The sequence below is a fragment of the Rhinoraja longicauda genome, chromosome 29 (assembly GCF_053455715.1).
Source record: "Rhinoraja longicauda isolate Sanriku21f chromosome 29, sRhiLon1.1, whole genome shotgun sequence".
Lineage (NCBI taxonomy): Eukaryota > Metazoa > Chordata > Chondrichthyes > Rajiformes > Arhynchobatidae > Rhinoraja > Rhinoraja longicauda.
Genome location: NC_135981.1, coordinates 12,769,635 through 12,795,936, shown reverse-complemented (window position 1 = coordinate 12,795,936; position 26,302 = coordinate 12,769,635). Strand labels below are relative to the sequence as shown.

The following is a 26,302-nucleotide window of genomic DNA, read 5'->3' as shown; positions in this document are numbered from 1 at the left end:
CATGTCTGGCTCCTACAAAGGAAGACCTACTATTGCAAGCATAACCAAATATCTCTTATCAATGCCAGACCGGAGAAACTCACACTGATGCATTAAAGAAAGCCTTACCCAGCTGTCTGCCTGGGTTTAGTGCACAACTCAAATGGAGACATCCAACAGAAGGAATCCACAGCAGAGCCCATCAGTCTTTGGCAAACACGAAGGCAAGATAAATGACTGGTATGAGACTTCAGTTAAATGATGGCTGCCATCAAGTCCAGTTATACATCAACATTATCCAGTTGATCTTACCTCGTGATCTCTGCAATACTAGGTCTCGTTGTAAAAGTAAAAAATGGAAAAATGCAAGTATGGCATAAAAGTAGAAAAACAAAATACTGACACGCTTCAATAATTTTATTAAGAAAAAGTTAACATCTTATATATATTCCATTGTAAACAAACATCCTACAGTTCTAAGAAAGCAATCAGCTATGCATTCAATAATTAACGGAAATTGAACAAAAAGAAATCACACAGTATATAAATACTAAAAGTGCCATTTACAGCATACAGAAGTGGACAAACACAAATTTGAGGGCATTTTAAATTAAAGATGAATTATTTCTTCATTGCAAGATGGATTCTATTTCAAACCATAAACACACTTGTCTTAAAAGTAGACCTTGGGGAATCAGCTGCAAGTGTTGGATCAAAATTAAAATCCTCATAAATAGCAGGGAAGGAATTCAGTACAAACATGTCCAGCTCACACCATGTCATGGGCATATTGGTTAATGAGATCAAAACACCAGGAATTAAAAAAAAAAACAAAGATCCCTGCCTCCGTCTGATGAACACAGGCTCAACCAGCTGCAACACCGTAAAACAGAGAGGCCTTTAGAGTTACATTATACCTAACATTTAGAAAAAAAACACAGGAAGAAAGGTATGGACTAGAGATCACATACAGATTGTAACATTACAACAAAAAGCTTCAGTTTTCAGATACGGCACACTGTGGAGTGGGAGAGCCTAGGCTTGCAGTTGGCTGCCTGTTTAAATGCTGATGAGACTATGGAAGCCCAACTCTGAATGCTTCCTAAAAGCACCGGGACAGCATAAGCAGTACACAAGTTTGAAGCCAAGCATGTGTGCACCCTCCTTAAAAAAGCCCTCACCAACCACTGGACACAGAGATCCAGATAGGTGAGCAAATGGTGGTAGCATTCACTAACAGCTCTACCCCTCACACTGCATGCATTAATACTTTAAATATCTCAATACACACTACAAATACTGTCAATACAAAAACTTAGGCTGTGCTATACAAATCTGAAATCTAAATGGCACAGAACAAAAGATAATTGATAACTAAAAATAAAAGCATCAAATGGAGAAATCAATCAGGTTAAAAATCAGAGGATAAGGCCAGTCACTGTTAAATTTACTATGAGCTGTCTGTCGACAATACAAACTATTTGCACAGACAAAGGTGGGTACTGCCAGTGGAAAGTCTTTAATAACTGGACTTTTCAGTGAGTGTTAGGTCTGGGCATATTTTACTCAGAGCAACAATTGGGATCCAAAAACATTTGCTTGACAATAAGGCCTACACCAGGACAAATGCTGCAATTCTAGTTGGCGCATGTGCATTCTCTACACACAAGCCTAGATGGAGCACCTGAGGAGGGAGCCAAACCTAAATCGGTCTTGCTGGATACTGGATACCCACACCAGGTACCACTGGAGCTCTGGATTTATTTATAAAAGGAAATTTGTTGAATTAAAGAATAGAGCATTCAAAATAATAAACGATTTCCCCCAGTACGAATAGCAGAGTAACCAAAACTAAATGCCCGAGTTTAACCATTGTTTGATCCCAATACAGTGAAAGTGTTTCAATTGCATTGTGCCCCAGGTGATAATAGCAGAAAACTTTCTTAGATTATTGACTTTACGGTTTATTGCTTAGTTGACCAGCCTCAGCCCTCGAAAACCACTCGCACAAAATGAGCCTCTGTTACTTCTTTATCTGCTCTCAGATGAAGAACCAGATAGCAGGGGAATTCCTTGTCCAAGCCCAACAGAAACAAATCTTCCATATCAGAAACTAAAATGTATATTTCCTGTCCATCAATATTACACAACATCCCTGCATGTAAAGAAACTTGTCCAAAGCAGCACCCTTGCTACACTAAAATGAATAGCGTAGGAGATATCATAAGGTTAACAATTACTGCTCATCAAGCCTGACTCACCACAACAGCAGCAGCAGCTTGAGGCAAAACAAGCACTCACCTTTGACAGACACAGCCCAGGTCTGGCAGACCTTAGAAAAGCATCAACCTACTGGTAAAACAATGAGTAAGCTCTGCTTATGGCATTACTGCTTGCAAATATCACTAACCTGATTAAAATATTTGTGATTGCTCTGCAATGTTGTACAGACATGTTTCAAACTGACAAACCAAGTAAAAATGGATACAAACCAAGTAAAAATAGATGACATTTTTGTTGCTCCTGCTACACATACACGACAGGAACATAAAACCCAAGGAGATCAACAAGACTTTCTACCTGCAAGGATAAGATTTGTCTTGCTACACACACAAGCAGCACATGTGCCAAAGCAGAGAAAGAAAAATCTCCTGACATTGTAGGGAACAGCTTTCATTAACTAAATCATTAAGGATGCTGAAACATTCTTGTGTAATGCTGCTTTGAAAGTCAGTGAAGATTTAAAATGTGTTTACCCATGCTGGTAGGAAACTCAGTATTACAAATACTATAATCCAATCGGATCAAGCTAATTTCTTAGGTTTTCAGGATTAGATTTCTTTACAAGTACAAACACAGAAGCAAGATAACCATATGCCATGTTAACACGTACCGGCACAGGTCCGTGTAACTAACCCAGGTTTTTCCTGTTTATACATCGCAGTGCCTTATTAGCCAGCAAGGGAGAGAACCACCAGCTTTTGAAAAAGGGAACAATGCAGAGGTTTGATGTGCGGCAGTGGTGGAGGGGAAAGGCTGCAACGATGTACAGACCATGCTCGCAGATCAACATATCACGGACCAGAAATTCTTGACAATATCAAAAGTGCCAGAGTCCCGATCAATGCTGTCAGCATCTCAGCAGCACAGTTGGTAGAATTGCTGCCCCTGGGATTGTGACCTGGATTTGATCCTAACCTCTGGTACTGTCCGTGTGGAGTTTGCATGTCTTGTTGGCGACAACCAGTTTCCTTCTAATGACTTCGTTTGTCCCCACATCCCAAAAACCTGCAGGTTGACGGGTCATTTGCCCATTGAATATTGACCCTGGTATGGAAATGAAAGGTAGAATGGGGGAGGGCTGGAATCCAGAGGGAATGGTTGGCAAACACTCAGTGGGACTGTTTCCATGCTGTATCTCTATGACACTAAACTCAAATATTAAAACCAATACTATCAAAAAAATTCAAACCATCCATGATTCCTCACCTAGGACAGCAATTAATGCTTCATTCCTTGCAGTACATCTCTCCAGAAATGTATGCAAAATGACTAACCTAATTTAAATGGTTTATTAGTCCAGTCAGGCCTGTAAAATTTAAAACTGCCACCACACCACTTGGCTATGTTGATACACCAGTGTTGATAACTGCAGTGATGTAGCTGAGCCTTTCCTGAATTAAAGCCAACAGGTCTAAATCCCTTCATTACCACCCAAGTCAGTCAGTTGTAAAATTGAATTATCACACATGCGGGAGATGAACTACGTGGAATCTGCACAGCTGTGTTCAATAAGTGTGTAAATATACAATACAATCTCAAAATACATGCATCCTCGTTGTTACAAAGTCCCTCTGCCACTTGATATCTCACCCGTCCGTGTCCCTGTGAACCCAACTGGAAGGTGAAAGCTAGTAACTACAACTGTTGACGTTTCCATTCATTCCCACTTCCCAGACAAATTTTTATTCAATGAAAATCAGTATTTCTTCCTGACCGATTCCCTCCTTATTCCGTTCAGTGATACTCTCTTCAATTGCTGTGTATCCAAATGAGATAGCGCAAGATGAATGAGGGGAAAATGAGCTTAAAGTAAAAGAGCATGCAAAGGGATGGCAGTTAGTAGAATTCTGCCTCATAACACTAGAGACTCGAGTTAAATCCTACCCTCTAGTGCTAAGTGGAGATTGCATCTTTCCCCATAAATGCTCTGGTTTCCTCCCATATCTCAGACATGTAGGTTGGTTGGCTAACCGGTGACTATAAATGGCCTCTGGTGTGTAGGCGAGTGGTAGAATGTAACGCAGGGATGGAGTGGGCAGAAGACTTGAAGGGGAGTGAGAAGAATAGGTTAGAGAAAAATCAGCAGAGAAAGGAGATTGCTTATGAACCGACACAGTCTTAATTGACTGAAGTAGCCTCCTGTGCCTTAACAAAAATGTTAAATTCAAGGAGGCACCTGGCTGGAAGGTCATCTTTTGCCAATAATGGGAAATTAAAGGTCAAGTAAAAGGCAGAGAAAAGACAACCTTTATTATTTCCCTTAGATATTCACTTCTCACTTTTGGCAGACTCGGAGTTACAAAATATGCCTTGCTCAAGACAGAGATGAGAGTGAAGGACCTGCTACAAGTCAAAGAAATGGGAGCAACATTTTCAATAAATAGTTAACCAAGGTTTGAAGGGTGATTGCTGAAGATTTAGAAGTTTCAAGGCTTTGGTTAGTCCAACTTCACCATTGGAGCTGGATATTTCACTACCAAAGCATGCTAGTGTTTATATACTTTAACTGGTATATTATTGACACAAATAGATACAAAAAAATGCTGGAAACATTCAGTAGGTCAAGCAGTATCTGTGGAACGGGAACAGAGTTAATGTTTCAGGTCCACTTGGGTATACCGAGTGCTTCCAGTATTTGCTGCTTTTATTTCAGATTTTGTGGCGGTACAGTTTCAAGTACTATTGACGGAAGCGAATTTGCACTTTAGCACTTTCACCGCTAGATGGCAACAAATCCATCCCACCTACGGAACTGGAAGCCTGACTGTGTCCAAGCAGGATCCAGCTGGCTTCCTGCAGACTTTAAGAAAAATCTGCCACAGTATGTGGGCGGGCACAACTTTTCTGTGGTCAAGAGTATAAAAACTGAAAATTGAACAAGGCCTGGATTGACAAGAGCACAAATCATTGGCTTTACTCAGCTCATGCAAGGTGCAGTGCACAGGTTGTTAATAAAATACAGCAGAATCCAGGGAAGGTTAAGTGTCTGAAGATTAGCTTCAATTTTACAGCCCCACATCTAAACATACAAACTAGAAAATATTAGCTGTTAAACTAGCACCTAACCCTTCCCTGAGTTTAATTTTTCAATACTCATGCCAACAATATACTAATATCTGTAATTAATATCGAGGCTCTGGAAAAGAACCCCAATAGCATTGAGAAAACAACCAGATGATAGAAGAACTTGAAAAATAATCGGTCACAGGAATCCATAACAGAAAAATATTAAACAAACATCAGTAAACAGCAAAATACCTTGGAGCCTTTCAATTTAATTTACTCCCCTAGTGAAAAAGTAACTTATCTATAGCCGCTAAACTTGAGTGTCAGACCTTCAACATTTACTATATCCCCAATGTCACAGGAAGAACACTAGGCTCTCAGCACTGCATTGGTGTCAGTAAAGCATTTCTAAATACAATGCTATATTGACCCCTGTTAGTGCTGTTTCTGTTAGCAGTCTTGTACCTGGGAACACAACTCTAACGCTAAGCAAGGTAGTGTACTAATGCTCTGACTGTAATGAACTCCGTTGCTCCATCTCCTGTTCTGGTAAAATAAATCTGTTCCACTACTTCCTGGACCAAGACCAAAAAGCACCAATTGAACACATCCAGCATCGGGTCTAGATAGAGAATGCCCCAAATCAGTAACAAGTAACTTCATTTCCAAACTATGCCGTGCACAGTGCATTGCACCCAGTTCTATTACAATACAAACAGAACACACCATACCTTATCCTGCTTAGAAAACATTACATTTACCAATTCTTTATTTAACCTAATACACTAGCAGAAAATGAACTGGTCTTAGGTATCCACCAAATAAAGAATGCCCAAGATTGATCTATTTCTTGCTACGCCTCACTGCTTGCAAGTCTGGGAATGTAGGGTACCTTTCAGTCTCAACTTAGTTAACAACTAAAGCTGGTTAACTCTGGCACTTGAGTAAAAACCAATCCACATACACCTTTCTACGCCTTCTCACTTGTGCAGTTCCATCCCCAGAACAGGCCAGGACACTGTATAAAGTAAACTATATATAACAAAAACCCACAATTCACTACTGGTGAAAGACCCATCAAACTCACAAATACAAGTCACATTCTAAATGACTATATCAGGCCTAAATGTACCAGCTTCGACAAAGGAAAATGCCTTGCCTGGATTGCAGAAACAGGAACTAAAATGTACAATCATAGCCCCAACACAGCCACGTCTTGTAGCCATAAAGACCTTTTATTGCTGTTCAATTGTACTTTATCACAGTGCATCTTTTTTAACAATATTATTCTGTCTTTCAAACATTGCTTCACAGGGTGAGGGGGAAAACAGAGCATGAAAGGGTTGCACAGGGAGTCCATCTGCCTCATGATAAACCACTTCCAGAAGTGGTGACAGTTTGCATGGACTTACTGAGCAGTAGTGCAAGCTCAGGGGGTAGTTGTTCAGGTTCCGGCATCTATTTATGTTAAATTAATCACCTCCCATTGAAGGCACACCATCACGAGGAACAGGGATTTTCAAAATACCCTTGTTTGTTTCAAAACAAACAGATCCCTCCCACCCTCAAAATACACAGCCGGATGAGTAAAATCACTGCCGTCTTGAAGGTGAACAAGCAGAAGGGAAGGGCATTGCAAAGTCCTTGCATTCAAAGACCCAATTTCAGCAAGGCTCAATTGCACAGCACTAACTGTATTAAATTTCACTTATCAGTTATACCTAGACTGAAATCACCTTCTCCAAACTCAGCCAGTTTAGATTAGAAGGCAAAGTCACCATTCATAACAGATTCCAAAAATGCAAACACAAGATGTCTCTCAAAGTCCATTCATGGTTTAATATTCGTTGCTGGAGAATTGGTGGGGAGCTTGCTGAATGGGCCACTGAATTGGAAAACTAATTCCATATTTGATTAAATGGGTTGAAAACATTTGCTTGTCTGCAACCGAGTTAAAATGATAATCCCAATGACAAGTGGTGCGAGTGTCAGTCACTGCAATGTGGCAACTTTGCTGCACCATACTTTCAAAATGTAGTGTCGCCCACTTCAAAGGACAGGGCAGTTTGCATTGCAAAAGCCAATGCTGTCATTGGGGCCCCAACTTGGAGAAAGACAGACCTACTGAAAGAAGAATGGTGTCCTGCAGGCTGTTGTTTAATTTCTACAAATAAGGGTTACAAGACAGGACCAAACAAAGCATGTTCTCAAAACCAGATGATTGTTTACTGCCTCATTCAGCAAAATCTTCATCCAGATTAACCAGAGTTAGTTCACTCCAATCTGTAAACTTCACCATGGCCCAATATTATAGTTATAAGCAAATGTAATCATTTCTGAAAAGATAGATCCTGATCTTTCTTATCAAAATAGAACCATTGTCACAAATCAGGCATGGAATATAGGAATGCAATCCCCTGCCGGCACACAGCCTGGTGTAGTGGATTAGGGAACAGGATTTATTCTGAAATTCGTTGTCCCAGATTGAGCGATTCCAATCATAAAAATATGGTGTTATTTACAGTGACATTTTAAAAAAGTTTTTTTAATGCGGTACATGTACATTACCAGGTTAGCCGCTTAAACAAAAGTGTCCCTTTCCTAACAGGTTTAGGTGTTTGCTTTAAAGGTGGGGATAGATCAGGGATCCAAATGGCTAATTTTGACCTAGAAAGGACAAATTGCACTCAGAATATAATAATAACAACACTGAGAATCTGCACAATCATTCTCAACTTTAACTCATTCATACCATTCACACACCAACAGCCCCCCCTCTCCCGGCTTGTGTCAGTCATCAGAACTAAACCCGCAAGATCTCAAGACAGTTATTGTAGCAAATGGCTATCCAGTCAGGCTGGGTGGATGCCCACTGAACATTGTTGATTTCTCCTTCCGCTGTGTATGCCAGGATGGGATCTTCAATGGCACGTGGCATCTGCTGGATGTCCCAAATAAGTGCCTGGTGGTCATCAGCTTGAAACACAATTGTGGATTTAGTCAAAATAGTTGCATTCATCTTTAAAGTTAACAATGCTGACATTGCTCACAAATACCTTTCAGGACTATGCAGTCCTCCCACTCTCCCTGGCTCAGTACCAGTTTCTGGTGCAGAACCTTCAGTGTTTAACATAAGAATTCAAAGGGAATAATGTACCTAAAATAAACAATGTGGAATGAGTTCAAATCCTATGATAGTCTAACGTTTTATAATGACAGGAACCTCTATTTAAAATGACACAGGAACAAACAGGAGCCAGGCAGGCACTGTGTAAAACCCTGCATAGGGATCCTGTGTTGAAGGCCAGGCAGTGAGTTGCAGCTTAGAGGTGGCAAAATGGAAATCCTCCTGCCAGTGGCAAGGGTTCATGGCCATCCTACTTCATTCTACAAATTCCACAGGTTCAAATTCTGCCCCGAATGATGGGCTGGAAATAATCACACCTGTTGAATATGGAAAGCTACACATTTACACGGAAACACAGTATTTAGGTTCAGTAGCCAATTCCACCAAGTTATATATGGAACTAATCCAAAGATGTTGCCATGTCAAATTTTATAAGACTTGAAAGGAAGACTTCAAACCATAGATAATTCAGAACTATGACTAGACACCTTTTCTCAACAGGGAGAAAAAGTTCCTCAGATGAGTACAGAATTTTAAATTAAAAATTTAGAAATGGGTTATGATAAATTTAGGGACAAGGGTAATTAATAAAATTAAAACAAAGCAAGTTGGGCATAATATATAGAAAGTCAGTTGAAAAAACAAAACTACAGGCCAGCAGACAGTTCACAGATGTGAGCTATGAGATCCCCCAGAGAACACTGATCCTCAATAGATATTCTTGGGCAGGTGCAGAGTGCAACACCAACCAGTGTAGATGGTACAGGAATAATAGATCAATTAACTAAAGTCAGACAGATTAGTAAGGACACAATAGACTGTAGATGCTGGGATCTGGAGCAAAACACAAACTGCTGAAGGAACTCAAGCAGGTTGGGCAGCAGCTGTGGAGGCAGCATGTGTTTTAGGCGAGACCCTGCATCAGGATAATATATTTGCCCAATATAAAATGTTAGGAAAAAGAGGTGGAAATACAGGAAATTATAAAATTTTATAAAGCGATAGCCAGAGAAACTTGTATACGTTGAGAAAACAAGAGGAAATTGAATCAAATTTTTGTGGAGAAGTTGCAAAACTGACAAGTTATTGAAAAGCGTGCAGATCATTGGTCAGGTCTCAGGGTAAATTAGGATGTTTCCAGGGATAATAAATGTTGGTTTTAAGTTACAAATTTCCACAATGAAATGTGTTAGATTGAAATTGACTTTAAATTTAAAAGGATAGTGTGAAAGAAAAGGATTTTAATAACTAAGATAAGAATTACTTATTTTCACGTTTAAGGTAAATCTTTAATAATAATAATAATAATAATATTTATTTTATATAGCGCTTTTCAGGGTACTCAGACGCTTTACAGAGCAAACAAGACATAAAAACAAACAAACAAACAAAAGATTTGTCCTGTCCTTTAGAGGATGTTCAGTCGTAAACGAACAAAGTATGTTCTTACCTGCAGTGCAGATGTGACAGGATGAATGTGGAGCCCAGGCAATGCCATTCACACATGCTCGGTGATTGTTTAGCCGGGCCACAGGAGTGCAGGGCACACGGACATCAAGAATCACCACCTGCAACCGACAGGTAAATGCTTTTGGTTCAACAGACTCAAAAGAAAATTTTGCAACAGTGATGTAGCATTTTACCTGACAATTAATGCCTCCAAAGCAATTTAAGTGCAAAGTGAGTAGGATCTAAATTAGGAAATAGATTTAATGGAATAGGTTTGACAGAATCGGCAATGACCACACCCTCCCACTCAAAGACAGAAAAATACTCAATAACCAAAAGCATTTCTGTAAAGCAACCAGTTACCCTGATATTGATGGAACCATTAAAAGCAAGATTGATTATAAACTTCAGAAATAGAATGGAATAAGTTTATGTAAATACAGTAAAATAAACTTTATCACAGTTTACCAGCTTGACCTTCTACTCTTCCAAGTTGCCAACTTCCACATGAAACAATCTTACCCGGCATACAATCTGCAACTCCAATATTGTGACATGTTAATGTGTTACTGTGCACCATAAGTCATGATGGGGCATGATTCAACGACTGCAGGCTATCTCCTCTTAGATCACTCACATGCCAAGCCATCAGGTGCAAGTGGTTACTGCAGCCATTCAACCAGTCACTAAACCTGAAAAACTCAGCCAGTCAGGCTGCATCTGTGAGAAGATAAGGAGTGTCACTGCTGCATGTCAGAAACCCTTCATCAGAACTTAAAGAAGAGAAAAGCTAATCAATCTGCAGGGAGGGTGGGGGATGTCTCTGATAGCATAAAATAAGGTGACCACCTTAAACAAGGTTATCGGGTCGATGAGTGAATGGGTGCAATTAGAGACTGAGAAAATAGACACAAGAATACGAGAGGTACAAAGTACAGCACAGGACAATCACCCCGGCAGATCCCCCGGCTGGGAATGTCTTTCATCCCAGGTAGAAAAGGAAAGAATAGGCTGAGCTAATATTACAGATGGATGACTGATACAGATTGGAAAAAAACAAGTTATCTGTGATTGGCAAGTTACCAAGTTACTGAAAAATTCAATATCGATTCCAGAAGGTTATGGGCCGAAATGAGCCAGGGTTCTTCAAGGTTGTGCTGGGCTTCACTGTGACAATGCAGGTTAGAGACGATAGGTTTGAGTGGGAGTGGGGCTGGGAATTAAAATGACAGACGACAGGAAGCAGAATGAACAAAGATGTTCCACAAAGTGATCACCCAATCTGCCTTTGGTTTCTGCAACATAGAGGAAGCTACATTGTGAACATTGAATGCAGTATACCAGAATGGAACTGCAAATGAATTACTGCCATACCTGGATAACTAAGTTATGTTGTCATTCTTTCTGAATTGTGGCTTCCTCTCTGCCATTGTTAGTAAATTCCTTGACTATCTCATCTATTTCTCATGCCTTTGCAGTCAACTCCTCTCCCCAGGACAGACCAAGGATAGAATTCCCTAGTAATCACATTCCATCCCAGCAGCTTCCACATTCACTCCTCGCCCATCACTTGTTGACACACTGACATTTGGACTTAGAGACTGCCCAATTCTGTAGAATTCAGTCTTGCAATTGTTTTCTTACCCATCAAGGCATATTATACATATTACTCCCCATATTACTGGACCGTTGATCTTCTATGCTCACCTCCATGCCATCCATTGCCATTGTGGCCAAATAATTGGGATCTTGCTTGTTCCAGCACAGTCGAAGCAATGGATGGTGCTGTGGATCTTCATAGATGATGGTGCTGTGTTCCAGGTGTCTAAGGTCAAACATACGCACTGAACCATCTGCACCCACAGAGGCAAACATGTCCCTGCCACCTCCTGCTCTGCTGAATGCAATATCGTACACCTGCGAGTGGCAGAAAATAAGATGCAAGTTATTAGCCTAACCATTAGTAGTTTCCAAAGTGGAAGAGGCAATGAATCTTTGCAGATTAAGAAAAACAGATGATTTTTTTTTAAATCAAGAAAAGCCGTACTTCAATTTCCAAGTCCAGCGATCTTTCTGAACTGCATTAAGGTGTTGGAATCTTGCGTAGGGCACAAAGTGCTGCTGTAACTCAACAGGTCAGGAAGTGGCATGCTGCCTGACCTGCTGAGTTACTCCAGCACTATGTTCAACGCATCAAGCTGCTAATTAGCCTTCAAAGTATTTATTAAGGGTGGGAAAGGAAGAGGATGTGCTTATAATTGTTATCAAGCAAATCCAAATGGAAATAATTGTGTGAAACCAATGGGTATACACAGGGCAACACTTGACCTGATGGACCAGCCTGATCACATAAACATGATTAAATAATGACCATTTAACCTAAACAAATGACTGACCACACTTGTAGTAAGAAATTAAACTTGGTTACATAAAAAGCATCTGGAAATTTAGACGGTGTGATTGTAGTACAAGTCAAGGTTCTGGCTGGGAATACAAAATTCCAGCTTCCTTATTTGACAGCTCCGATTCATGTTTTTTTTCAATAAAGCTTTTATCTTGCATTTCAAAAGTCCCTTTGCACTAAAACCAATATAGGACATTTCTGAATCAATGTTTTTAACATGCTGGCCAGGTCACGCAATTAATCTCCATTCACATTTTACACGTGTAAAGGAGTCTTCCATATGGAATGCACCTCCCTCCCATGAGAATGAAAAGTGATCTCTCTGCAATGCATATAAGGTCTTGCTTATTCCCATCTTGAAATTGGATCTAAATGCCTGTCAACCAGAAATATCTGATGTCAGCAAGTTTGAAACAGGTTCCATCAAAATAGTCTTGAATTAAGGGTTAATCTGCAATCCTTCCCAGGAGAAAAAAGTGTCTGGTGTGTAAAAGCAGCTGTAAATAGTGATTCAATCATAATAATTCACATTCATGACAGACATTGTTTTAGGCAGAGCAAAGGGACCTTTACTTTCCAGCTAGAAATGCTAGATATAGCTATAGAGTGCACAAAAGGAAAATATCCAGCACCAATAGACTATACAGGTACAATCTTCACAAACCCGCAAGTGGGGACAAAAGTTAGCTCACGTGTTTGACAATCAACACTCACTTTACTTTCCATCTCTCCTGTACTTATTTCAAATCTTCCTTTATGCATGTCAGCTCCTTAAGCTATCAGAAGCATTTAAAATGCAAGTTCAAAAACAACTACATTAAGATGGCTCACATTCAAGGAATAGAAACGCCTCCTCCTCCCCTGTACTGCAGAGTTCTCTGTTATTCCTCATTAACTTTTCCCCACGTTCACAAATAATGTGATTTCATGATCAATTAAGCCATTCCAAAATGATCACAAAACATCTGATTACTCAATCATAACCAGTTATTTTCAAAAGAGGCTTGCAAGACCACTAGGTTGTGGAGAAACTCAATTATGAAAATGACAGAGACCAAAGTTCAGATCAACTGCAATACATTGAACGGTGGAACAGGTCTGATGGGTTACATGACCTGCTTTAGGGTTCGGAGCCTATATACTGGGAAACAGCCGCATGGGCATACAGCAATATACCAAACATCTATTGGTTTATGTTCAATGTTGGAATGGAGCAACATTTGATTGTTTAAATCCTCTACATTTTCACAATACACCAGTTAAAAACTGTACAGTTTTATAGTGCACATTCATAATATTACTACCAACTTGCTGTACCACGAAGATAAAATTTTGTAGAGAACTTTAATTGTAGAATAGCAAACTATCATTCGTTACTACAACTGAACTGCAACTACCACTGTAATAATTGTATTCATTGATAGGACAGCAATTGTTATGAGCAACTTAGTGCCAATATTGCAGCACTCAGACGCAAAGCAACACCACTGGCAATATTTACTGACTGTTGCAGCCTACTCATGGCACCCATTTGTTTTAAGAACATGCAGCCTCTTTACTCTCACACAGGGTAAAAATCCATGAAAATTGAAACATACTTAACACAGTCAGAAAATTTAGCAAGAAAATTGAATCAAATCAGGCCCTGGGCTCTTTATATGCTGCCTTCACTGAGTGAGTGACTGACTGAACACTCTTGTGTCTGCAATGAATTGAGCATTGGAAAAACATTGAAACCTCGTTACCTCCTTATCATGAGCAATGAGCTGTGTTTTCACATGACCAGAGACTAGATTAACTCGGCCAAGCACCTGACCAGTCTCCAGACCCCAGATTGTACAAGTGGTGTCAATGCTGGAAGTACCTGTGGAGAAAATAAGCAGTTAGTAACCTGAAGAACAGGATATAGTTGGTACTCAAACTTAGAACAGAACTCTACTTTATTGCAAGATGCACACAATGTTTGAAAACTGCTCAATCCTTTTACTGTTATAAGTAACACTTATCGGTTATGTAAAAAAAAAAAAATCAATAACTTTTCACACCAAAGAATATCACACTTGGAGCAGTCTTTGTATTTAAACCCCTGAGAATTTGTTAATGAATTCTTGGGCATTTTTTTTTTGTCAATTATCTTTACAATCTTAGAAACATTAATTAGTTTGCTATAAAATCCTTATGAAAATTGAGAAAAATTATTTCTAATATATAGCTTTCATTTTTAATCTCATGGTCATGCCAAAGCTCAATTCTGATGAAATAATTTAAGTGGTTATTTTCCTCTTCACTACAATCAATTTTTACATTTTCCTTCTGATTTCCATAACTCTCAATTCCCTTAGTAGGCGAACATGTATCAATCTTAGTCTTGAATGTATTCAACAAATATGTACCCAATGTCTTCTAGAATAAAGAATTTCACGCATTGACTCCTTATCTGGAGAACGTGCACCCAGTCAGCACTCTAATTTCTCTCAACAATTTTATGTTTCATTGGAAATACGTCTCATTCTTCAGAATTTCTATAAACATCGCTGCTCAGAGATAAACACCCACCCCTAGACTCAATCCAGTGAATCGGAGCTGCAGACGTTAACTACTTTAGGCATTCTGGTTGTGGTCTCACGCAAACCCTATAAATTGATAGTAACACTCTTTCCTCCATATCTTGTACAATGAAAGTCACAATATTATTCCCATCCCAGTCTCTCTAAAGAGCAGCATCTGCAACAATGCATTATTTCCTCAGTATTTAATACAATCACAGAAAATAGGATATTCGGACAAAGCCGTTATTTATTGTCCATCCTTAATTGCTACTGAACTGTATGGCTTTCCCCGGCCACTTCAGGTGGTCAGAAAAGAATAAACTATATTCCTTGGTTTTGTACTCGAATGTAGGCCTGACGGAATTGATTTGACAGAGTTTTCCCTTTAGAATAATAGTGAAATTGGTAACGCTTTCATTGTCTTCATTTTTGATGGTAGTATTTTTATTCCAAATTATTAACCAAACTTAAATTTCCCAGCTGTTACAATTCTATTTGAACTTGTTTCTCAATTTTTAATTCTGACCACCACATTTCTAGAGCAGTAAGTTAACCACAAAGTCACCACACCACTATCAGCATTGAATTGTTAGTTTGGATTTTCCCCCCCACGTCTCTGGAATTGGAATTTTGCTCCCAAGCCAGTGTTACATGTGGCTTTGAGAGAACTAGGGTTGAACAACACGCACTAATCATTCGCTTGGAAGAATCTCCCATTGAAGCATTGAAAATTGGAGCCGCATTTAGTGCCAGCTTCCTTCAATGGAGGCTACTATGCAAACCAGAAACTTCAGGGTTAAGTACAGACCAAACAAGATTCCATAGAGCCCTTTCTATTTTCATGTCTTTGCTAGAATGTGATTTGCTTTATTGCTTCATTCCTTAGTGTTTCAGTGCATGAAAAGTGGTAATTAATCTATTGGTGAATGAAGCAAACTACAGAACATAGTATACAGAATTGCAGCAAAAAAATTGAAAGGCCCTCCTTCAAAAGAATTTACTGCTGCATCACCAGATCAAATCGCCAACGCAACCAAAAGTTAACAAAAATTAATCAACGCCTCCATTCTTACATCATTCATAATCAACAGGTAAATGCAGAGTTAATTTATACGGTCAGTATGGTGGTCTACTACCCCAAGCTCACCCTGCACTCCATAATCCACATGTTTTATGAGTGAGGTGGGGAAAGTGAGGAACCGATCAGAAAGCTAGGGACAATCTGGACTTTTAAAGGCACATGAACAGAATGATAGTTGACTGACACAGGTTGCCAGGTGGAATGCTGACCCTATTTGTATAACAGTGCAGTTACGACAGTCTAGACAAGAGAATATGGGTTCTGCAGTGACTACTGGAACCTCTACAGACACCAATTGTAGAAGCAGAAACAAAAATAATACTTTAAATGTGGCAGCAAAAGCAACACTTTACAAAAAACAGCTGCAATTAAAGTAGGACTGGAAAATTGGAAAGTAGATTAAGGCGATCCAAACATCAGGAGTGCCAAACATCAGACAAAATTGAAGATTTGATTGCATTGGAAAAGTATCTTTTACCCGCAGTCTGATACAATTCTAAATATCTGCCATGCAGAGGAGCCAGCTAGAGAGCTCACATCTTTGAAAAAGTCCCTGTGTGTTGTGAAAACTTATGGAAAAACAAGTACACATGACCGTCTGCAATACCGCCAGCTTTCAACACAAGCACATGCAGCCAGACATATCCTGAGGTGTCTACCATTCATTTAATCGCCTGGATTCCTCATCATATGAACCTGTCTGAATGAATGTGCTTTTTCACTGGGCATCAATTATGTTTGGATGGTGATCGGAACTAAATGGTCATTTGTTCCCAAACTCCCAAAAATAATTCCAAGGCACTAAGCTCCTTGTATCAGTGGCCAAATAGCTGCTCCCTGAATCACAGTGGGTATCATCCTTCGTGGACATGGTGCAGCAAATGTGATCATCGCAACGCAACATTTCCAAGAAAAATATGCAGGGCACTACACGTGGTCTTTTTCAACTTTACAAAAGCCTTTTGACTATCAATTGAGGATGACGGGAGACCATTCTTCTCAAATTGCCTGCAGAAATTCATCTCAATTCCATGTCTGCCACTCAATGACATGTAGGGTATGATTCTAACCAACAGATCCACCACAGACACAAGCTCAGTGCAGTCTAATCAAGCAACTCCCAATTACTCCAACCAATTTTTATAATCGTTCTTTATGCAATATTGTTCCTCACAGCCAAACTCCCACAGGAATGAACTAATCAACATCTCTTTCACCACTCTACATCCAAGGTCACTTCAACTCAGTTACTGGGCTACAGAAGACAAACAATGCTTCCAGACACTCATGTTCAGAGGCAGAGGTCTAAGCCATTGCCAAACTGTTTGGTGATTTTGATAAGGTATTTCACCATACCTCTGGAACACCAGCTCAAACTTTGACCAAGTAAGGAAAACAGCATTCAACGACCAAACCCCAAACAGACATTCATGATCTACTCCAATGATCCTGGTCTCCTCTGCACTTTGAAAACACTTACCACCTAGAGCATTGATATTGATTATTGCCAGGTACACCGAGATACCGAGAGAAGTTCTTGTTTGTGCGCTATCTAGTCAAATCATATTATATGCGAGTATAACCAAGTCATACAAATGCACAAAAGGTACTGAAAGAGAAAAATACCAGAGTGCAGAATAATGTTTGCATTATAATGTTAGAATTAAAGAGGAAGTCCAAGGTCTGCAATGAGGTAGGTTAGAAGATCAGGACTAAATCCCAGCATATGGGAGGACCATTCAGTAGTGTGGTAACAGCTTGGAGAAGCTGTATCTAAATCTGCTGGAACGTGCTTTCATGCTTTTGCCCAATGAAAGAGGAGAGAAGAGGAAATGTCTGGGGTGAGAAAGATCCTTGACTATGTTAGCTGCTTTCAAAAGATACCACAAAGTATAGATGGAGTCGATGGTGGGGAGGCTGGTTGATGGATAAAGAACCTCAAAGCAGAAGGGAAATAGGCCCAATGTGAATAACAGCTGTATCATGCTACAATTCAAATGTTAAATGCCAGCAACTGTGTTAATAGTCAATAAAAGGCTTCAAAAGACAATCTGAAGCTTGGACAAGACATTAAGGCAGATGCCCGACGAATGCATGATTATTGATATGCGGTAAATCAGCTTCACACACAGCTATAAAAAAAAACAACAATTATTGCAGCTTGGAAAATTCGACTCAGTACTTAGTTGATTTTGAAACCCCCTGTCTACACATTGCAGGACCGCTCTCACTAGAGCTTACGTCCATGGCAGCAAGGAAGTAGAGAAATTATTCTGAAAAGCTCTTTACCATTCAGCAGGTGGTAACAGGACAGGTAGCAATTTACAAATGGAAAAAGGTAATGTACCACCCTGCACATGGGTTTTTCCATAAATACAGCACTCAGTGGTGAAACTGGTCTCCAAACTTCCAGGTTATTTTCCTGCTTTTAATGTAATATTCCCATTGTTTCATATCCTGTATTTTAAGTAGTTTAGATCATGGTGTATAGGCAAAATAATGAGATGAGATAAATAAATCTGTTTTTACAAAGAGAAATATCAGATATGTCCCTGTGTTTTCTTGTCTTTTTTTGTGACATTTTCCAAGCAGGATTTCATCGAACCCATAGGCTAATTTATACCAGAACGATTACATTAATTTTGCAATTAAATAACTATATAAGCCAAATTTTGATTATGCTTATGATTTTTATCATTTATCATCCGATAAGATGGTTTTCTGATGCCACAAGTTTTTGCAGCAGAACGTGAGTAGCAGTGCCCCTTTGGTCACGTTGTGAAATGTATGATTTAAAAGCAGAGTAACCGTTTTATATTTATTATTTCTTTTTTTATTGTTTATATTTTGTGTTTAAGCTTTCCATTGAAATACTTAATAATGAATAGAACTTAAAATCATGAAATAAAAATGTAGTTTGCATCACCTATTTTAGCGATGTCTCATTCAGTAGTCTCTCCCAACATCTAAGGTTATCAACGCTATTTATAGCGCTATCACGGTTCAAATCGTGCACATCGTTGCACATCGCGATTCAAAAAAAATTAAAACGCGATTATGGTGTCTTTTATTTCAATGGTACTCTACTGTTTTAAACGTCACTTTAACTCCGGACCCTGAAACTGCTGTATTCGGGTATTCCACAACCCTTGAGAAGCTAGACCATAATGCTCGCACAATCTTGGTTTATGGTATGGTAATTGCCAATAGATGTATTTTGAAACTATGGAAATCAGCCTCTGCTCCTCAGTTTGAGACTTAGTTAAGAGAATTAATGGGCATCTTACACGTAGAGGGGCTGAGATATGAATTGTCTGGCAACCCTCAAATGTTCTTCAACATATGGAACCCAGTGCTGCAGCATATTAAGGACAAGTAAAACTATCCCCTCAATGCCACACGCTTTTGTACCTTCTTTGAATCCAGCAGTGAAAATACTGAAATATTTGACCTGTGAAAATTACCTTGACTCATGTTTTTGTGCTTTTGTCTTTTTTGTCACATTGTAGTTATGTTTTAAAAAAAATTATTTTTATTTATTTATTTGTTTGTTTGTTTGTCTTCATTATTATGTAGGGAAGGGGAGGGATGGGGTTTACTGTTGTTGTTATATGCACTGTAATTAATTAAATTAAAAAAGAAATAAACATTAAAAAAATAACGCGATTATAATGACCTTGGCGTGAACTATGGGCCTCGTGGTGGGTTAGGTGCCAACATTTTGGAAGCGTAGAAATCAATAAGTGTCCCATATGTCTTATAAATATTTTTTTCTCGTTTTTTTCCCTTCAAATTTTGAAAGTATGAAATTTTGATCAATTTTGATCACAAATTAGCTCAAAAGGATCCTCGGTAGGCCCATTTTTTAATGCTGTGGTATTTCATTATGATTTAATAACTTTCAAATTTGGCCACCCAGTCACAGGTTGGTACCCTTATTTACGGAAACACCCACATATGATTTTGTACTATTGTAATTTCCAAATGCAGTCCCAAATAATGTCTAATATGCGATTTTTTGACATTTTCAACTGGTTTAAATACAACTTTTTTAATTAATTATTTTGTTTTTACTATCGGCTCATTGCCCTTTGGGTTTATATTTACATAAGGATTTTATTGAAAAGGAAAAGTAATATTTACATAAGGATTTAATTGAAAAGGAAAAGTAGCTTTCAGCAGTTCAATCTCAGACAAAATCACTGATTGGATAATGTAAGAAATAAACTGGTCCCAACTGTGTTTTTTTTTCACCTGCTCTTCCCTTAACTATTTCAGATATTCATTTTTCAAACCTGGTCAGAGTTACGCTCCTCACATAATGCTGATCATAAAGTTCACCATTAAGTAAATGGTTTATCTTTTTCAGTTGCATGAAGCATCTGTTTAACATTGCAAAAAGAGCTGTACAATAAACCAGCAAACACATCAAGGAAGGACTACTCAATTACAGCCACAGACCTCCCCTGGGCAATCAATCCATCTGTTCTAAGTAGCCTGGCATCATTATAAAGGTTTTATCCAAAATCCATGGAAGGTTTTTGGATCTAATTGTGCAAAATTATGAGGCACCCATCAGTAGAGTTCCCAGACGGTGTCTAATTAGCTGAGAGACAATGCATAGCCTGAAGCTCTTCCTTACCCAAGAGATTTGGATCCACTTCATTCCAGTCAAAAGAAGTCAGAGGAGCACAGAAGTCAGAGTTCTTGTTATTGTTTAGTAAGCATTCCAGGCGGGTTTCAGTATCGCTCACCTAGAATGTTAAGAAAATATTTGCAGATATCATTACTTGTATAATTCTTCCCAGACTTGACAAGTTTCTACTATCCCCCCCCCCCCCCCCCCCCCCGAGTCTAGCTCCAAATGCGTCATGTTCCCATGGCTCTTTTTGAATCTGTGACACAATTACCATGCTTCAAGCGAACTTTGAACATTGGCTGGCAATTCGCTAATTGGGGAAATAACCATACCAAACAATGACACCGAGAATCCATACATTTGGGTACGAGTAAATATTGATACAATAAAAAAACAGCAACAGCAACAAAGGCTATTTACACACCTCTGTTAAAGCATAGAAACTTTACAACATTGGAAGCCAGTTGACCCATTATATTTGTGTTGATTAAAGAAAAAGCTACCCAGCCTAACCCCACTTTCTTCAGTACAAGGAACTGCAGATGCTGGTTTACAAAAAGGACACAAAGTGCTGGAGTTACTCATAGTATAAGAAAATAACTGCAGATGCTGGTACAAATCGATTTATTCACAAAATGCTGGAGTAACTCAGCAGGTCAGGCAGCATCTCGGGAGAGAAGGAATGGGTGACGTTTCGGGTCGAGACCCTTCTTCAGACTGATGTCGGGGGTGGGACAAAGGAAGGATATAGGTGGAGACAGGAAGATAGAGGGAGATCTGGGAAGGAGGAGGGGAAGGGAGGGACAGAGGAGCTATCTGAAGTTGGAGAAGTCGACGTTCATACCACCGGGCCGCAAACTGCCCAGGCGAAATATGAGGTGCTGCTCCTCCAATTTCCGGCGGGCCTCACTATGGCACTGGAGGAGGCCCATGACAGAGAGGTCAGACTGGGAATGGGAGGGGGAGTTGAAGTGCTGGGCCACCGGGAGATCAGTGGCGTTAATGCGGACCGAGCGCAGGTGTTCAGCGAAGCGATCGCCGAGCCTGCGCTTGGTTTCGCCGATATAGATGAGTTGACATCTAGAGCAGCGGATGCAATAGATGAGGTTGGAGGAGGTGCAGGTGAACCTTTGTCTCACCTGGAAAGAATGTTTGGGTCCTTTGATGGAGTTGAGGGGGGAGTCAATGGGTCAGGCAGCATCTCTGGAGAACATGAATATGTGACATTTTGAAACATCACCTATCCATGTTCTCCAGGGATGCTGCTTGACCTGCTGAATTACACCAACATTTGGTTTCCTTTTTTTTCTCCAGTAGGCTCCTGACCCTGCAGGTCATGGATCCTGTAATGCACATCCAAGTTTTCTTTAAATGTGTCGATGATTTATGCCTCCCACCATCTTTTCAGGTAGTGAGCTCCAGACACCACCATCTCTGGGTGGAAGAAAATTCCTTACTTCTGATCTAATTTTGATTCATGTCAAGAACCTGCTCTCATTTTCAATCTAATCTTTCTGCTAATTTAAAATCTGTGATGCCTGCTTTTGGTTCCCTTTGGGAATCAGATCCCCTGTATGTTATTGAGGCTATTCAATTTTATACCCAGCCTTCTCTACACAAAAGAAAGTCCTAGATTATCTTTCACAAGTTCACCTCAATCCTGGTTATCTTCATAAAACCCTTGCATCTTACCTGATCAACTCAACTTGACTCCTGCACCCTATTTAGGTTTAAAATTAAAGTTTGTGGAAGTGTTAACATTTTCCCCAGAACCAGTCGTAATGACCCAGGAGTGCAAAGCTTCCGCTCCCTGCGCATCTCCAGCATCATCTCCTGCTACGCAACCACATGCAGTGTCCTATTTCTGTACTCACTGACACAGGGCACTAGGGGTAATCCAGAGATTACCACCTTCCAGGTGCTGCCGCTTAATCTTCTTAATTCCTAAACTCTGCATGCAGGATATAATCTCTGATGGTGGTGTTGCTTTGGACTACAGCCTCTGGCCACTCTTCCCCCCACATTATCCTTCACCCGGCGCCAGAGAGGCAACAGATCGTCGTGCAATCAAGTCTCCGTGAACCTTCTTTGTTTTGGCTTCTTTAGTCTAACCTTGTAGGTGAAATCAGTTATTGCCAAAGCCATTTTTTGTAACTCTTTTCTATTCCCTCTCCAAGAATTTAACATTAATGATCAAGGTACACAAGACTTTAGGTCTCCAAGACGTGATGTAGTTACCAGAATTGAACACTGTCCTCCAGAGTTGGCCATCTATTTCAACTAAACCTCCCCACTACTGCACTATATCCCTATTTGAAAAGCCCTGGTCCCATAGGCTTTAATAATTTCTGTCTCAACTAGCCACAGTCAAATGTTAATGCCCATCTAATTGTAAATTCCCGAGTAGGCTGTATCATTCAGCTTATAAGATCCCGTTCTTTCATGCCGAATGTACCACTTCACACTTCTCTAACAAACTTTACCTGCCATTTGTAGTAACAAGAAACTGCAGATGCTGGATTACAGAAGCGTACTGGTTTACAGAAAATGCATGAATAACTCAGCGGGACATGCAGAATCTCTGGAGAACATGGATCGGTGAAGTTTCTGTTCAGGACCCTTGTTCAGACTGATTGTGCGTGCGAGGTGGGGGAAACATTTTCATCTCTTCCCCCCCCCCCACCGATCTGCGAGCATGACTTTTTTAGTTTTCCACAGACGTCCTCAATGCTTGTTTATTGTCTGCAAATTCAGAAATTGTATCCAACTAAACTGTATAAAACTCTCCACTCGGAAACATAACCCACATAACCCAGTCATTAATTTTCCATGTTGTCTTATGCCAAAGACCTCAATTTTATTGATCAGCATTTTGAGTGGCACCGCATGAGATGCCTTCTGAAACTCTACATACAAGTTCCTCTGGGGTCACTTGTAAAATAATTTTTAGGTCAGGTTAGTCCAATTTTATTGGCCTTTAATAAATCCCTGGTGGGTCTCTAATTCGAGCTTCTCCAAGTACCTATTAATTTTTTTTCACTATGTTCACAAAATCTCCCTCAACATCAATGTTAAATTGAACAGTTTGAAGTTGCCTGGCATGTCCTCAGACACTCTTCAAACCCAGACTTCGCACTTGCCATTCTGAGACCTCCAGCCTTCTACCTTCTGCAATCTAGATGCATGCCTTTTGGATCAAGTGACTAATTTATTTAAGCACAGCCAGCATTCGACCCATCATTTAGCAGCACAACAATTAACACATGTAACTTTGGTCAAAATGAGATATTAGTAATATTATTTTCCCTTGGTAAAGATTGATACAAAATATGTAATGCATATTCCAGTATTATCATCCGTTTCTAAGGAAGGATTCCATAGATTTAGCTCTTAGGGCTAAAGGAATCAAGGGATACGGGGGAAAAAGCAGGAACGGGGTACTGATTTTAGATGATCAGCCATGATCATATTGAATGGCGGTGCTGGCTCGAAGGGCAGAATGGCCTACTCCTGCACCTATTTTTCTATGTTCTATGTTTCATCTTATTGGGCCCAGCCTTAATTCTCACTACCCAAGTTCTCCTTAAATGCCAATGAGGCTTTTGGATGAATGGTCATTCCTGTCTCACATTCTCTTCACCCATCTAATCTATCGCACTCAGCCTGGTTCACATTTGAATTATTCACCTGACAATGTCATATACCCATGTTTTTGTTTAATCACAACACTGCTCCCCTGCTATCATTCAAAATCCTCTAAGGGGGCAAATGTCAATTGGAAATTACAAATGTAAATCAAATGGGAAATTACAGACATATAAGCAAAATGCCAGTAATGGGAGCAAGTGCCAGAATCTCCAGTTCAAAAAAAGTGAAAGCGGGGCATTTGGAATATTGAAATTGGACAATGTTACTGTGGGTTTATGAAAAGAAAATCATGCTCAAGAGATCTATTGATGCAAATAGCAGAATAAGGGAGATGCATAGAGTGTAATGAATTTGTATTTTCAGTCAGCTTTTGAAAGACCACATGAAAGAGGTTAGTTTTAATACTGGGGATAATGTACTGGCATGGAATGATTGACAAAGGGAAAACAGAGTACGAATAAAGGTGCATTATCAAGGGGAGTAGGGGGTTGTTGCAAAGATCCATACTTTGACGCTGCCTATTTACAATATTTTTCACCTGGCTCCTTCTCTCCCATTTTCCGCAGGCCCTCGTCCCCTTTCTTTCTCCCCTCCCACAGGCCCTCGTCCTCTTTCCTCCTCCCCAAGGGCCCTCATCCCCTCCCTCCTTCCCAGGGCCATTCGCCCCCGTTCCTATTCACCCACCCCTTTCCTCCCCCCTCTTCCCCGAGGCCCTCGCCCCCTTCCTCCCCCACGGTCCCCTGCCCCTTTCCTTCCCCCACCCTCCCCCTCCTCGACCTCCTTTCCTTCCCACACCCCAGGACCCTCCCCCCTTTCCTTTCCCACCCCAACTCTGTCTCGCCCCCACCTCCCTCTCCGCTAGGCCGCAGGCCTCGGCCTGTCCTCACCCTCCAGATGCGCAGGTAGTCGCCGGAGGTGGCGAGCAGGTCGGGGTAGACGCCCTTGGTGTCGGGGATCCACATGATCTTGGTGGTGGGGTAAGGGTGGTCGAAGGTGTTGCGGGACATGAACTCGGAGCTCTCCTCGTCCAGCCCCACGATCTGCACCTTGTTGTTGTACTCCTCCACGAAGGAGCCGAGCGCCAGGCGGAAGCGCTTGTCGGGCCGCACGCTCCAGTTCATGGCGTACACCGTCCATGGCGCCTCGTACTTGTAGATCTCCTTCCTCTTGCCGTGCATGCTCATCTTGGGATGGGGAGTCCCGCTGTCCGCCTCGGCTCCGGCCCACCTGCCCTGCCCGGCCCGGCCTGTCGCCGCCGCCCCTCACAACAATAAACCGCTCACTCACAACGGAAGCCCGTCGCTGACTGAGTGGCCGCAGCCGGACACAGGTGGGCGGGCCAATAGATCATATGATGGACGGCGGCATGGACCAATCAGATACAAGCATCCAGTGGGCGTGTTTATAATTGCCATGATGGGCGACGAAGCGGGCCAATCAGATAGAGGCATCGGATGGGCGGGCCATTGATACGCAAGATGGACGAAGGATCAGACCAATCAGATACAGGAATTCGGTGGGCGGCAAATAATTCCAGTGATGGACGGCAGGGCAAGCCAATAGAATATTGTCATTCGGTGGGCACCTTGTGGGGTGCTTACAATCTGATTTGAGGATCAAATAAGAAAAACACAAAATACATGAATTATTAAATTTAAATTAAAGTGACGAGTGGAAAGGATTGGGGATCTGCAAAGATTGGGTGGGCACAGTCAGTCTCAGTTTCCCCCAAGACATTAGGGGGAGAAGTTGTAGTTTGATAGCCACAGGGAAGAAGGATCTCCTGTGGCGTTCTGTCCTGCATCTTGGTGCAACTAGTCTGTTGCTGAAGGTACACTTCAGGTTGACCAATGTGTCATGGAGGGGGTGAGCTCTATTGTCCAGGATGCTCCGCAGTTTGACGAGCATCCCCCCCTCCAAGACCACCTCCCATGAATCCAACTCCGCCCCCAGGACAGAGCCAGCCTTCCTGATGAGTTTGTTAAATCTATTGGCATCCGCAGCCTTCGTCCTACTGCCCCAGCACATGGCAGAGAAGCAGATGGCACTGGCTACCAATGATTGGTGGAACATCTGCAGCATCTCACTGCACATGTTGAAGGAGTGGAACCTTCTCAAAAAGTACAGACGGCTCTGT

At 40.8% G+C, this 26,302-nt stretch overlaps 1 protein-coding gene across 1 annotated transcript; it reads right to left on the bottom strand.

Moving 5' to 3' along the window:
• Positions 1-387: 387 nt before the first annotated feature.
• On the bottom strand, positions 388-25,486 carry dcaf7 (ddb1 and cul4 associated factor 7). The gene is made up of 6 exons (XM_078424788.1): positions 25,053-25,486; positions 20,521-20,632; positions 13,994-14,112; positions 11,552-11,761; positions 9,846-9,963; positions 388-8,244 (listed from the first exon to the last, which is right to left on the bottom strand). Exons 1-6 carry the CDS (start codon positions 25,347-25,349, stop codon positions 8,072-8,074), a joined length of 1,029 nt encoding a protein of 342 aa, XP_078280914.1. The 5' UTR covers positions 25,350-25,486; the 3' UTR covers positions 388-8,071.
• Between the last annotated feature and the right edge of the window lie 816 nt (positions 25,487-26,302).

Coding starts and splice junctions, on each gene's coding strand:
- dcaf7 (XM_078424788.1), bottom strand. CDS start 25,349: ATGAGCATGCACGGCAAGAGGAAGGAGATCTACAAGTACGAGGCGCCA. Junction 20,633..25,052: donor ACTACCTGCGCATCTGGAGG/GTGAGGACAGGC, acceptor TTAACATTCTAG/GTGAGCGATACTGAAACCCG. Junction 14,113..20,520: donor AGTGGATCCAAATCTCTTGG/GTAAGGAAGAGC, acceptor TTTTCTCCACAG/GTACTTCCAGCATTGACACC.